This window comes from Saccostrea cucullata, unplaced genomic scaffold (assembly GCF_032062105.1).
Source record: "Saccostrea cucullata isolate Sc308-1 unplaced genomic scaffold, CSIRO_AGI_Scuc_v1 ctg438, whole genome shotgun sequence".
NCBI lineage: Eukaryota > Metazoa > Mollusca > Bivalvia > Ostreida > Ostreidae > Saccostrea > Saccostrea cuccullata.
In genome coordinates this window covers 77,856-92,532 of record NW_026935125.1, presented here as the reverse complement: position 1 = coordinate 92,532, position 14,677 = coordinate 77,856, and the positions used below count along the sequence as shown (strand labels likewise).

The 14,677-nt window shown below is 34.7% G+C and overlaps 1 protein-coding gene across 5 annotated transcripts in view; it reads left to right on the top strand.

Annotated features, from left to right (window-relative positions):
* Positions 1–14,140, top strand: part of LOC134241936 (sperm flagellar protein 2-like) — a 28,873-nt gene extending 14,733 nt beyond the window's left edge. For 2 of the 5 annotated variants that reach the window (XM_062723946.1, XM_062723944.1), the window contains 28 exons: positions 448–501; positions 1,699–1,871; positions 2,231–2,245; positions 3,022–3,125; positions 3,654–3,913; positions 4,287–4,422; positions 4,525–4,666; positions 4,867–4,932; positions 5,180–5,258; positions 5,433–5,585; positions 5,754–5,902; positions 6,070–6,197; positions 6,394–6,460; positions 6,659–6,985; positions 7,246–7,502; positions 7,788–7,983; positions 8,181–8,373; positions 8,670–8,762; positions 8,977–9,115; positions 9,415–9,514; positions 9,622–9,729; positions 9,950–10,078; positions 10,335–10,517; positions 10,710–10,841; positions 11,047–11,171; positions 11,367–11,550; positions 13,143–13,268; positions 13,483–14,140. In XM_062723946.1, coding sequence (XP_062579930.1) covers positions 448–501; positions 1,699–1,871; positions 2,231–2,245; positions 3,022–3,125; positions 3,654–3,913; positions 4,287–4,422; positions 4,525–4,666; positions 4,867–4,932; positions 5,180–5,258; positions 5,433–5,585; positions 5,754–5,902; positions 6,070–6,197; positions 6,394–6,460; positions 6,659–6,985; positions 7,246–7,502; positions 7,788–7,983; positions 8,181–8,373; positions 8,670–8,762; positions 8,977–9,115; positions 9,415–9,514; positions 9,622–9,729; positions 9,950–10,078; positions 10,335–10,517; positions 10,710–10,841; positions 11,047–11,171; positions 11,367–11,550; positions 13,143–13,268; positions 13,483–13,551 — 3,887 coding nt within the window. In that variant the 3' untranslated portion in view covers positions 13,552–14,140. The remainder of the gene's footprint in view (positions 1–447; positions 502–1,698; positions 1,872–2,230; positions 2,246–3,021; positions 3,126–3,653; positions 3,914–4,286; positions 4,423–4,524; positions 4,667–4,866; positions 4,933–5,179; positions 5,259–5,432; positions 5,586–5,753; positions 5,903–6,069; positions 6,198–6,393; positions 6,461–6,658; positions 6,986–7,245; positions 7,503–7,787; positions 7,984–8,180; positions 8,374–8,669; positions 8,763–8,976; positions 9,116–9,414; positions 9,515–9,621; positions 9,730–9,949; positions 10,079–10,334; positions 10,518–10,709; positions 10,842–11,046; positions 11,172–11,366; positions 11,551–13,142; positions 13,269–13,482) is intronic. The other 3 variants (XM_062723948.1, XM_062723947.1, XM_062723945.1) reach the window with 2 other exon arrangements.
* The last annotated feature ends 537 nt before the right edge of the window (positions 14,141–14,677 follow it).

The following is a 14,677-nucleotide window of genomic DNA, read 5'->3' as shown; positions in this document are numbered from 1 at the left end:
TTTACTTTGTGCACACTCAGTTTAAGGAATTTATTCACATATTCACTTTATAAGATTTTGCTAAAAGTATATTCAACATAAACAGCTTTTTTTTTTTTAAATAGAATTTTCAGAAATATTGCATTAAGAGTTATTATGTCTATAACAGTACTGAATGATAAAAAACTATCCTAATAATGTTAAACATTAGCACACGTGACTAAAAAAATACCTAAAGTTGAAATGATTTTAAAATCAGCCCCACCCCTTCCTTTTTTCCTACAAAATGATACAAAAAGAACAAAAATTGAAAATCATAGAAAAATAATCTCATTTTTACTGTAATTTTGTAAATATCAGTTGTAACATTTCAGATTTAAAATTTCTGATCTAATTTTATGCTACAGCATTTTTTGAATGAATAAAGATGAACATGAAGACTAACGTTTGAAGGCTTATTTTCTCTAGGAATTACAATAAATATACGAGCCCCCACGGGGGAGGGTTCAGTCACTCTACCAGGTATCAGTAGATGTCTATTTCAGCCTGTGTGACGTTTTCTCTCTTTTCCCTCTGCTACTTTCTGTATATTTTCATGTTTTGCAGTAGTTGACTGCACCTTTGTAATCAATCTCCTTATATGGTGATTTCTCAGTACTTTTTAAGGTATTATATAAATATTTTTATACATATTATAGATATAATTACATATGCTTTTTGTAGATGTTAATTAATCATTATTTTTTTAAATGTATATGTATCATATTGTTTACATTAAATAGAAATTGGTTATGGTGTTTCGGTTACTTTATTGGTCAGGGTTTAATTTTAGGACATTTTTTGGTATATGAATTTATGCAAATAAATATCTTTCAGTTAATATCCAATATCATACAAGTTAATTAATCCTAGCTAACACATTGTATCCTGACTAGTATGCCAAATAATACTGAACAGGTTCTTTCCATGATATTTTTTTAAATGAATTAATTGCTCATTATCAGATAGATAAGGAATTGGTGAAGAAAAAAATATAACCCAGGAGATATCTTTTTTTTTTTTTTGCATGAGTAATTTTGATTAAATGTTTTCCCAACAATGTATGAAGAACTAATGCCATTTATGAATTCTGATTTAAAATGGAACATCTGCATTAACATATTTGTTGATTTTTAATGTTTTTTCTAAATTCTTGTAACATAATCTACATACCCCAGTGTAAAAAGAACTCATTTTTTTAACCCATAATTTGCCCTGGTTTAAAAAGTAAAAACTCATTTTAACCCCCCTCTCCAAAAAATGTTCTCAATCTTTTTGCATGTTGCTTCTGGTTGGCCAAGAATGTGGTTTATATTATTAAATGTATATGAACTTCAGTCTGCTAGAGATTATACAGTGCTTCAGATGCAGGATTTTGTATTTTAGACAAAATTGAAGAATTTGTAACCATATTATAATCTATCATAAATCATATGTTTATAGATTTTGATTTTAACAAAATGAGTTATAAACAGTTGATAATTTGACAAATCAGAGGATTCGATGACCATGAGATGTAAAGATGGAAACTTAAATTAGGAAGAATTTTTCTTTATATTTTCATGGTATCAACATTCATGAACAAGATATTGATTCAATGTTAAAAAAAATATGCTATGAATTATAGAAAAGATAAAAAAGCACACACATTTTCTGATCAAATAATATAAACTTTTGTAGAGACCCAACCTGAGGTGGCCCCCACACCGTCTGATAACCCGACAGAGGAGGCACCAAAGACGGAATCTGATCAGACGGCACCCCCAGCCACAGAGGCCCCACCCCCTGAGCCCACCCCTCCCAGTCCCGTCAAACGTACAAAGTCTAAAGGACCCAAAGACAAGAAACAAGTGGTATGTATATCTGAGATGAAAATTACACTCATTATGACCATAAAGTAAATAAAAGCTGGGGTGTATTTTTCCTTTAAAAAGGATTCCTTATTCCTTAAAGAATACATTTTTTTAATTTGCATTAATTTTAAACACAGCTTTGAGGGGAATATAAATAAAAATGTGACACACTGGGCCCCACATTAATTGGAGACTTGAAAGATATTCATGGGGAATTCTGAAATAATTTCAGGCCAATATTTTCTTATGAATGGAGTAATATTTTACAGTGAAATAAATCTAATGAAAATATTAAAGTAAAACAAACAACTAAATCAAGTTATAAATATAAAGTTTTGACTTCTTTATTCTTGTATCAGCCCGGTGAACCAGAGGTATATAATTTTAATTATGACCAACAATTATACAAACCATGTATTACCTTAACTGCCCAGACATTTACAAGTCTATCATACTCACATTTTAATAATGCATGTTTTATGAAATCATAATAAAAGAGATGAAATTCACACACATTTGAGGTCCAAAGTGGCCAATTGTGCACATTGTATATCTTATTGTTTGAAATATTTGATTAATGATCACTACCAACAATATACCTGATTTATGTACAGTGAAAAATACATTGTCTTTATACAACTATGTTATCAGTTTCACTGTGAATTCCAACCTTTATTTTCATTCCTATTTTACCATTTTATTACTTTCTATGTTGTTTACAATGTAATCTGACACCCTGTCTATTCTGACACAAAATTTGTCTCCCAGTGGATGTCAGATTAGACAGGTTTCACTGTTGTTACAGAACCTTCATTTCCTGCATTTATTTTAGTTACAAATAACCCCATTTCAAATACACTACTGTATAGCATTTTAATCACTCTTTGTTAAAGTTCTTTAAAAAAAAAACTACTATATGATTAACATGCATGTAAAATTTACTTTGAATATTTCTTTCTTTATCTCATTCCAAATGAAAAAAATATCTTTATTTTGTTAATTTTTCTGATATTGCCCATTTCTAACTAATATTGATATGATTAATACTCTAGCTAACATATAACTTATGGTTTGGTTAAATACACAATGAATATTAAGCCTTTTTTAACAGACTCTCTTTATGTAACTGGGTTTATACTTGATATTTCAGCCAACCCCTAAAGCCAAGCTTGGAGCCAAGGCCCTGAAATACTTAAAGAAAGGACAGCCTGTGGATGACCAAGTGATTGTAGACATCCTCATAGAAACCATCAGGTAAAGGTTAGAGGCTTCAAGGCAGTAATGATCAGAAATCTTATTTACCCCCCCCCCCCCCCCCCAAAAAAAAAAAAAACACATATAGTCAAACCTCATTATCTCCAAATTGAGGGGATCTAGAAAAAAACTTTTGGGGTTGGCTATTGAATTTTCCAACAATGTTTTATTCTGACACATTAGTCAAAATTTGAATGAGCTACAAAATATGTTCCTCTCTTTCAACCACAACCAGAGTGGGTCAGAGGGGTCATGATTTGCTGATGGTTAGTAATTCAGTTAAAACTTCTCTATCCGTAAATAATATTGAGATATCTATTATTTTGACAGTCGCATTGAGTTCAAAATGCTAGGAATGAATTGTTTTCTGACTTTTTAAACTTGTCTGAAAAAAACTCAAATGATATACATATCAGGATGTTTTCAATGAATCAGGATCTTTTTAATGAATAAATTTAATATAAAACTGGATTTTATGCTTCAAACATTGTCTAAGAAAAATGTCAGTGACCTTGACTCTATTTTAAGATGGATCCCTGAGGAGACTGGATGGATCATAGATGGATTTCCTACAAACTTGTACCAGGCTAAGGTTCTAGAGAAAGCACTGACTGGATTTGCAGCTGGTGATAAAAAGGACGATAAAACTGGAAAAATGAAGAGGTCTAACCTGGTCAAGGACCCCCGCCCACCCCCTCCCCCCGCGGAGCCTGCCAGTGGTCTGGATGTGGTGGTCAGCTTTGATGTCCCTGATGAGTTGTGTCTGAAGAGAGCAGCAGGTCGATTGTGTAAGTATTGCCTTCGGTGCATCCATCCATGAATGATGAAGCATTTACTATGTACATGTATACACTGTTAACATATTACATTTGGCCATGTATTTTGCTTAAAAACATGTATATAATGATTATATATATATATAAATGTCTTGCAAATATATACATAATTTAGAACATTAAAGATTGTGCTAAATCAAATATACACTAATTTGTTAAAGTTTTTCTTTCATTATTTTTATATATATATATATATATATATATATATATATATATATATATATATATATATATATATTGCCACTCTTTTGCTTTGCTACAAGTATTTGAGCAGAATGCACACTTTGAACAATCTGATATAAGTGATATTTTTTTATCTCCTTAGATGGCGTACAAGCCAATGAACAATACCACCAGGAATTCAATCCGCCACCAGAGGGCAGCATGACAGGTGTAGGCAAACAGGAGCTAGTGGTTCCTGTTCAGGATAAGTCACATGACCAGGATCAAATCCAGCAGAGGTGTGTGTCTTACACTGTTGTTTAAAGAGACTTCATCAATGCATTGACTTTAATTATGAAGATGTGTAACATTTTCTCATAATTTTGTTTTTTTTTTTTCAGGATAACCAAATACTTGGACTCGTGGCCCAAGGTTGAGAAGTGGTACAATAAGTTTGGGGTGCTGGCTCATGTGGATGCCTCTGCAGAAATGCGTACTGTGTATCTAGAAGTGGAGAAGGTTCTAGAGGATACACTAGCCAAGGTAGAAACTGAGACTGAAAAATTTCTGACACAATGAGCCAGACAAGAGTTGTCACTTTCTGTTCTGTAAAGTAAACTAAATGTTAGAAGGAGAGTTAGATTTTGATTAGAATGTGAAAATTCAATTACCAACCATTTTAGACCAAATCCTTTAAAATAATTTGTGCCTTATTCAGCAGCAGTTCTGATCTTTTGTTTCAGCTACAAGGAATCGGTCAGGAACCAGAGCCTGCCCCTTTAGAGCCCGTGGAGGAAAAGAAAGAAGAGGTAGGAGTTAACTCCCCTAGATAGGGCATAATAACAAAGAAATTTTAAAGGAAGATGACAATTTTCTTTTGTTCTTGTGCAGAAGATGATTATTTTTGTCCTAAACTAAAAAATCTTGAAAAGAGTGAAAAGAAGACATCAAATGTAAAGATAAAATTTACTTGCATGTTTATCCTCCATCACCCTTGTAAGAGGGTAGATATGAAAGAGTATATTTAATTTACCTGGAAAATTGCTTTTTAAACAGCCACCAGCACCACCTCCAGAACCACCAAAAGAGGAGCCACCAGTGGAGGAGAAAACTTCTAGGTCTTCATCCAGAAAAGGTATCATTTTAAAAGCAAAATACCGGTACATAAAATAATTCATGATAAATAATTTGTGGTGAAGTAAACAAAAGTATTTGAATTGATCAAATACAAATTTCAGAAGCAAAAATTGAAATATGGGTATATATTTTTCTGTTACTTCTGGACTAATCTGTAATTTTTTTATTGCAGGCTCAGGGAAGAAATCTCGACCATCCTCTTCTAGGAGTAAATCCCCTAAGTCACCCAAAGACAAGGATAAGAAGGGGAGGGACAAGAGCTCCTCCCCAAAACGTTCTGCCAGCAGTAAAAAGTCTGAGGCAGGCAGCAAGAAAGGCAGCAGGGGTAAGGGTATTTCTACAAGGTCATTACACCATTCGATTGAAAAATGAATATCTGGCAAAAATTTTATGTATAAGTCAACACCCATAAAATTCACATTTTTGTGTGCTTGTGGTAAACTGTATGAGTAGACACAGAAAATATGCTTTAGCAATGTGTTTTGTGTGATAGGTTCATCACCAAAGTCCAAGAAAGGCTCTGGTAAGAAGGGTAAGACTCCTGAACCTGAACCAGAGCCAGAACCTCAGGAACCCACAGGACCTCCTCCACCAGAACCAGGATCTGAGGAGTGGGAGTTTGTGGACTTACCTCTTGAAAAGGTAGGTACCTCCATTGAATGTACATTTTTAAAGGGGTTTTGCTTTACAAAGTGTTACAAACATTACTTTTAAGTCTGATTTGGGAGGGAAGATACATGTATACACTACTCACTATACACTCTTCATGCTGTGTATATAGAAGTTTAACATGCATTTGGTTTCAACAGGAATTGGCTGAAGTTTTGGCAAAATATTGGGAGAACGTGGAGAAAACATACGTTGGGAATAGTAAATATGTGTTCCGTAAGCTGAGAGAGGAAAGAGAAAACATTTACAGATATTTCTATCAGATCAAGTAAGTCTTGAAAGTTGATTTTGATTTTTTTCTGGTCATGGAATTATTGGAATTATACACTATACATGTATGATTTTAAGAGTAGAAATATGCAATTAATTTCATGTATGGATCACTCTAGAATTAGTTCTTGTCTGTTACTTTCTCAAAAATTTTTTTTGCTGAATTTAACCTTGCTTGACTGACTGTATTGTAGGAAGGACTACCTGTCGTATTTACGGAGACCAGACAACAAACAGGTGTATGTCAACCAATGGCAGAAGGTCAGTCCAATTTGTCAGCTTTATCATGTTTAAAATGCAAAGATTGCACCAAAAATATGCATCTCACTTGAATAATTAAGTTCAAATGGAGTATACATGTATCACACATGATCCAGATTTTCAAAATTTTCACAAAAATGCATATTGGTACATTTATCTGAAATAAAAACATTTCATGATTTTCTTGGTCTTCAATAGGAATATAATGATGTCCCTGATGACATGCGTGAAGACGAAGAAACGAAAGCAGAACTCCACCAGCGGGTAGATGACCTCAGGGTCAAACTGTGGGACATCTGTGACGAAAGGAAGGCCCAGGCAGAGAAGGAAAGACAAGCCATCATAGACGATGGCTGGCTGGACGATCACCTAGGCCTGCTCAGTAACTTCTACCTGACACAGATGCAGGCAGAGGTGGACCGATACCAGGACACTGTCAGAATGTTGAAGGACTACTATAAAGGCATGGATGGACATTATCCAGAGGAACTCAATGCCAACTTTGCTAGGCTTCCTCTCATCGAGGTAATTTGGATTTCATTGCTATTTTAAAAATATTTTTCAGATAAAAGGGAAATCGAGTGACAGTTTTACTAAGATTAGAAGTTTTACTTAGGTAATTGGAATGTCTGTTAAAAAAATGTTTAAAAGGTCTTAAAAAGGGTCTTCTGAAAATAGTGAGCTTAATACACAATTGTAGAGAGGAATAATAAATAATTTATTCAAAATGGTAATATGACATAGAATTCTGATGACATATAAGAACTTTTTTTTTGTTTTTAAAGCTTCCTGTGGAGAGAGCTGAATCCCCTGATAAATCAGAGAGTGAGACGGCCTCCAACCCACCCCCAGCAGAGGAGAGAAGGGACAGCGCCAAATCTGACCGCCCCAAGTCTAGCCGCTCCAAATCTGGCCGCTCTAAATCCCCCAAGTCCCCCAAGGAGAGGAAGTCTAGAACCCCCTCAGCCAAGAAGAGAGACAAGAGCAAGGAAAAGAAAGAGTCGACAGAGCAGGTTCCCACAGACGAAACAGGCAAAAAGAAGTAAGGGCTAAAAGATAAAAAAAAGATAGGACTCTTTTTGGTATTATATAACCAAACAAGAATCTTTTTCTGCAAGATAAAAATTACACTTTTCTAAATTTGTACAATGCTTTTGTGCATTATCTAACCAGAGAAAAATAACATTCAACCAGCAAAAAGAAAATTATATGCTAAATTTCTCATGGACAAAAGGAAATATTTCCCTTACATCCCCCAGGAAGAAAAAGATTTTCTCTCTTTTTCCCTTGGGAAAAAGATTTTAATTAAGAAAACAATTTTTTCCAGAATCCCCTTGGTGCCTCGGAGACCTGTATCCCCTGATCCGGATTCCAAGGCAGCAGGAGCTGGTAAGGACAAGAAGGATAAGAAGCCAGGAAAGAAGGATGATGGGGGAACAGAGAGCCCCGCCCCTCCCATGGATCCGGACGAGAAACTTCTGTTTGACGGCTACCAATCAGGAGTCAATGCTCTGGCCACTATTGTAAGTTTTAAATTTCATTAGATTTATTTTTTTGAATTAATTTTTTTTGTTTACTGAAATTGGATAAATATTTAACATTCCTTTAAACCAGAATTTAGAGAGTAACAAAAAAACTATGTATCAGTAAATTTTTTACATGCATTTGCTTGTTAAATGCCAGGCTTTATATTTGAAATCTGAATTTAACCTATTTTTAGCTACAAAGTGAATTTGCTGCTAAAGAAGCTGAGGAAGAAGCAGAGAGAAAGAGAGAAGAAGAAATGGAAAGAGAGAAGGCAGCAGCTGCTCAGAAGGCAGCTGCAGGAAACAAAAAGGGGGGCAAGAAGGGCAAGAGTAGGAGCCCCTCCCCCAAAAAGAAGAAGGACGACTCTGCATCTACCCCCACTCCACGTTAGTATTGAATTGTCTGCACCTTGATGACCTGGAGTCATTAATTTGACCACAAATCTACTTGCCTATAATGTTGCAAAAGTTTTTTTAGTCCGGATTGTCATTTTTTCCTTCAAAATTTACATAAAATTGTGAAATGTTTTAATTTATTATAGTACACTGTACTTTGGCTTTCTTTCTACCTGCTGGATGTGTAGTACTGTAGCAGCAGAAATTCAGAAGAATGTAGTCTGGAATGATTTGTTTTGTCTACAACTGTATTTTTACTCTGTTAAATATGTCCATTTCATCCTTAGCTTCATCTGAAGAGATGAGTGAAGAAGAAAGATTGAAGAAGAAACAGAAAGAAAGGATGAGAGAGGAGTACTACTTTGCCATTCAGGGTGAAGGTATGTGTCGCAATGTTCTTTAACAAAGCATGCATTATTTTGTAATTAAAGTGGATACTAGTGGCTAAAAACTTCATTTATTGACATGAAATGTTTAGAAGAATGATGTTGAATGTGCCTTTAAGATATTGAAGATTTTGTGCATGGTCTCTGATGTTATCTTTTTTGGTAAAAAAAATATTCCTGATTTTAAAATTCTTTCACACCTTCACAGAGACTGCCGCTAAGAAAAGACTGGAATTGATTAAGGTTCATGGTATCGGAGTGTTACAAGATCTGAAGGCCAAGGCTGACAACACATATAAAGAAATGAATGATTGGCTGGGAGCTAGGTTCCTAAAGGAAATGGAAAGGTAAGCAATACAGTTTAACCTCAATATCTCAGACACCAATATCATGAATACCATGGACATGTCAAAGTGATTCGGAAGGTCCAATCAATTTCTCTATAAGTGTTTTACCCTCACTAATCTTGAATCTTTTGATATCCTAAAGTTTTTGTCCCTGTTCCATCAAGTTTGACTGTATATGGTGAAATTGGTATTCACGGTTTTAAATTTTTTACCATCTACAACCAGTTCAGTTAAATTAAGTTTTTTTTTTCCTAGAATAAAACATCAAAACTATCATCATTTATTTATTTTTTCTCCAGCATTGATCACATGTCAGAAACCATCCGCTTTGCCATTGAAAAGCGACAGAAACTGAAACAGGAACTTGTGCTACAACAAGAAGACTTCCTTGTCAATACCGTGAGTGTAATTCCTAAATTTTAAAAAACAATTAGAATTGTCTTGCAGTTGATGATGCAATTTATTCTGAACATAATTATATACCCTGAATTCTTTTTTCTTTGAAGGAGTTAAAAGTATTGCGCTCTCCAAGCCCCGCCCCACCACCAGTTGTAGAGGAGGTGGTCACGCCTGAACAGTTTTCAGTTAGTCAGTTACTGAATCTCTACCAACAGGTCAGTTACAGGGTCGTGTGTATAAAAATAACATTGTTCCATGTTAAATCGGCAAACACAAAATTTTAGTCAATATTTGATAATAGTTATAGTTTAGGAGACATATTTGGGCATAAAAACTTTACTAAACACTTAACTAAGGAGATGCTTATAATCCATGATTTTGAGCTCTAGTAATGCACCAAAGGTGTAAAACTACTGTATTTTTTTCTTTTGACAGTTCACGGCCACAGCTCCTACAGGAGTCATGTCCAAGCAATCTTTTGTGGAGACTTTTGAGAACATGGTGTCTGTGTCCTTTGGAATGGAGCAACTTCCTGACATATGGATGAACATCTCTCCTCAACAGGTAGTCATGTGATCTACTGAATTTACTTTTCGTCTCCATCATTGTGTTTTAATTATTGCTAGCATGGAATATTCCCAAAAAAATTAAATTTAATGCTTTTAAGTAAAGATGAAAAGGTCATGCACATGCTTAAGATGATTTCGTGTACAAATGCATGAGCTTGCGAGCTTGCAAAATTAAAATGATGAAAAAGTTGAGATAAATAAAAAATGAAAAGATAAAATGGTACTTAAATTAATTTTCTCCATTTTATCAGGTGCAGGAGATAGCTAATGGACTGTCAGCTAATGTGGAGTATGTGGACTGGCGGCGGTTCCTGATCGCGGTGGCCCAGCCTCTACCGTCACCCACACAGACAGAACTACTGGAGACGCTGCAGAAATTCAGAGAAATGGACCAAAAATCCACAGGCTTTGTCACCAGGGAACAATATGATAGGGTGAGCTGAACCTTAAAGTTATATAATGCAATTTTTTTATGTGATTTTGATATAAAAATTCTTGTCTTTACCAAATTGTAGAAAAGTTTAAGAAAAGATTACTTTACTCTAAAAGCAAACATTATATCTTTACTCTTGTCATATATATTTTGCTGATGAGCTTGTAACAACACATTTATTTTTTACGTGTAGATGGACATTTGGTTTGGATGCAAGTCCTCTAAGGGTGGGGAGTTTGACCGTTCAGCCAAACTGAAGGCAGCTCTGTTCGACTTCTTCGCAGACCACAGTAAAACTCCTCCTGTAATGAATTATGTCAGCATGGTAAGGATAACTCATTAATCAAAATCTTGATTTTGATAAATTTTTTCACTTGCAATATTATTATAATTATCTTATACTCAAGTCTAAAAATATAATGAATGATTTAAAATCCAAAATTCAATTAATGCATTTTTTGTAAAACACTTCCCATCTTCTACAAAGATTTTGAAACAATATTTTCATATACCCATCTCCATATTTGTAGCTGATGTACTTCAGTGCTTCATCAAACTCCAGTGAAGGATTCCTACGAGCCTTAAGTGTGGCCTCAGGAACTCACATGCCACGATTACCTCGGAATGAAGTGAGGGCACCCAGTAGATCTGACAGGTACGTTTATATGGGTAAACAGTTATTTGATACTACATGTAAACAGTTAAATATTTATTATACATGTAATAAAATACAATATTCTAGAAAGCAATGATCAATTGAATTAGATAGTTTTAGTATAATTTCAATATTTGTGTGCTAGCTTGTATACTTGTATGTATTTGAACAATTCCCCTTTACTTTGTTCTTCAGTAACCCTGATATTGTGGAGGACCACTCCCCCTCACCCCCCGTACCGACCGACATTCCTGAGGATGCCATCAATGCCAGGGTACCACTGGATGCTCTCTATCAAGTATTACATCACGGAGAGAATGCCAGTGGTGACAGTCACCGCTTCAGTGTGTCAGCTGATCCAGAGGACGCCACGTCTAAGGTCAGTAACTGAAATTACAGGAGAGTTCAGTTCTGTTCTGTCTGACATTATACATGTAGATCCTGTACAAGTTATTCATATAAACTGGTCAAAAATCAGAATTGTAATCAATACAGCTTCTTTAGAAAATATCTGAATTTCAGGTTCCAGGCTCATAAAATTTAGATTATCTCACTTTCCATCTCAGTTCCACTATATATTCCCTTTGTAAAAGTGAGACCGAGATCAAAAGTTAGCTTGTCTAAGTTTTATGGCCCTGAAGCCAGAACATGAATGCATATTTTGATCATTTAGTGGATCTGATTATATTAGAATTCTTCAGAGTGCTGAATGGATGGATGTTATTGCTACATGTATCATCTTTTCTGATTTGATCTGTCTTTTATTGTCCCCGCTTGAAAAGTGGGGGATATTAATTTGGGTTTGTCCGTCCGTCCGTCCGTCCGTCCGTCTTTCTGTCTGTCTGTAATGCTTTCGTTTCCACACGATATCTTGAGAACCCATTGAGCTTTTGCAATGAAATTTAGCATAGCAACTCCCTATGGACTAAAGAAGACCCCTATTGATTTTGAGGTCAAAAGGTCAAGGTCATAAATAAGCAAATTCTGTCTGTTATAACACTTTCATTTCCACACGATATCTCTAGAACCATTTGAGGTATTGCAATGAAATTTTACATAACAACTCCCTGTGGCCTAGGGAAGACCCCTATGGATTTTGAGGTCAAAAGGTCAAAGTTCGAGGTCGTAAATTTATACATTCTGTCTGTGTGTAACACTATCATTACCGGGCGATATTTCAAGAAGATTTTGAGCTTATGCAATGTAATTTTATACCAAAACTCTCAAGGACATTTCTCACCCCTCTCCAAATGCCCTGCCCCGTTTGTTTTATTAGTATTTATAGTATTACATGTTGCTATTTTTAGCACAGGGGCATGCGTAGAGTAATTGTGTAAAAAACAGGTTCTCGGCGGACTTTATGTTCTAATACATCTATTAGAACTGTTTAATAAGGCTAAATAAATCAAACACCATGGATTGTGTAAAATTTTGACAATATCGAGCATGAGTATATACATGTATGTGACTTCACTTCTGCATATACGCAATGACATTTAAAGCGCCTCCGTGGTCTAGTGGTATGTCTCCCGATTCATAAGTGAAAGGTCCCGGGTTCGAATCTCAGACGATTCTTTTTTTTTTTTTTATTTTATTTTTTTTTAAATGATAGTATTCAGCATGTGAAAAGAAAAATTTATGATGTTATAAAATCATTATTACAGTGTGATAAATATTCCATATAAAAAGAATCTTCTGTACACATAATAGAGAATAAGCAATCAAATCTTTATACGCATATTGACATACATGTATTTTATTTGCATTAGTATACATTTAATATAATTCTACTAATTCAGTCAGGGGGATCCGACTTTTTCCCTAAGCGGGGGACACAAATTCTCTGAATTAGCTTGTTTTCCTTTTTCTTTCTTGCTTTTTTTCTTGAGGAATTGTGTTCAGCACATTAAAGATACATTAGTACATGTATTATAATTCTATTGTAATTAGGAGTTGTTTTTTTTTTTACAGGAAAAGCTGTCTAGTGTGTACCAGGAGCTGGGCAGTGATAATTTAGAACCTCTTCCCTATAAAGTCCTCGTGGAACATCCCCTCATACAAGATGTAATGGCTGCCTGTCAGACATTTAAATCCCTGGTCAGTACTTACAAATATCTATATATCTATATTAATTACATTCTTGCTGAAATATCAAATGTGTCGTAGAAAAAGGAGAAGTGTAATTACCCATTGCACAATACAATATTTTACAGATATACATGTAATTGATTTAAATGAAGATATTTTTTGGTACATCTTAAGTAGCATTTGGGAAATCTTAAGTATAGATTTAAAAAATATTATTTTGCAGGATATTCGTGGAATACTAAATAATCCAACCCAAGATATGGATATCCACAGCACAAAAACAATGGAATAGAAAAGCAAATGCTTGAAGAAGTGATCATTTTTAAGACTATTTTAACATTTTCTTGCGTATATATATACTACTTGGACAGAAAAAAAATGGAGACTTTAAATTGTACATATGTAAATGATTTATTTCTATTATTAATATATAATAGTAGCATAATTTTGATGTGAACTGATTATACTCTTTGCAATCTGTGATGGGTGTCACACTTGATACCCTCACATACCAGAGGCACTGCATTTGTCTGTGATCAGCACCAGGTGAAGGGGATGTGAAGTGATGGGAGGGGCAAATTCATTACCAACACAAACCGCCAAGGCACAGATACATGTACATTAATACTGCATTTTGTTTTGGATTTGTCACTGGCATTGTGGACTTCCTATTAACTTGCGGCTGTCTACAGTATCTTTAGTCCTTGAAGACTGTTTATTAAAGATATATTTAAGTGAAATTTGTATTTATTTAATTTGTGCTATTTTGATATTTTACAAGACTAAGAGCATTTATTATTTGTGATCGATACATGTAATCTGTGATAAAACTTTGAAGAATACAATTTTGGTTGTTTTTAATAAACTGATGATTACTGAAATTAATGTTTTATTCATTTAAGTAGATGACCACAGGCCACAGCACTTACTTGAGTGAATTAGCCCTGCTGCTTTTCATGAAATTTTTAACTCTTTATGTTCATTACATGACTAAAACGCCTACATTTTCTTTAAATCTTTTCCTTTGCTATTTTCATCTCATCAAATAGATAGAGCGTTCTATCGTTAAAATGTTATTGTCCTACGGACCGGTGAGGGCTTGTACCAAAACACAGTTAGATTATTCTAAGTACTCATCAAAGTACTGCTTCTGTGGTCCTTTGTTCTTCAGTAAGTGTATGTACTGGAAAACTGTTAGTAGAACTTCCTCAAACTGTTCAAGTCCCCGGTCAGTAAGGGTCAGGTTCACCACAAACTGGGTGGCAGTGGTGTTCAGTTCAAATCCATTGTAGCTGTGACCACTCTCCACAGCTGTAGCAAAGAAGAAATCTGTGAGCCAATGCTCACTAGTAATACCCCCGCTCTAATGTAAATAAGCACTACATGTATCATGTTATACTGTTTAAACAAGTTCAATT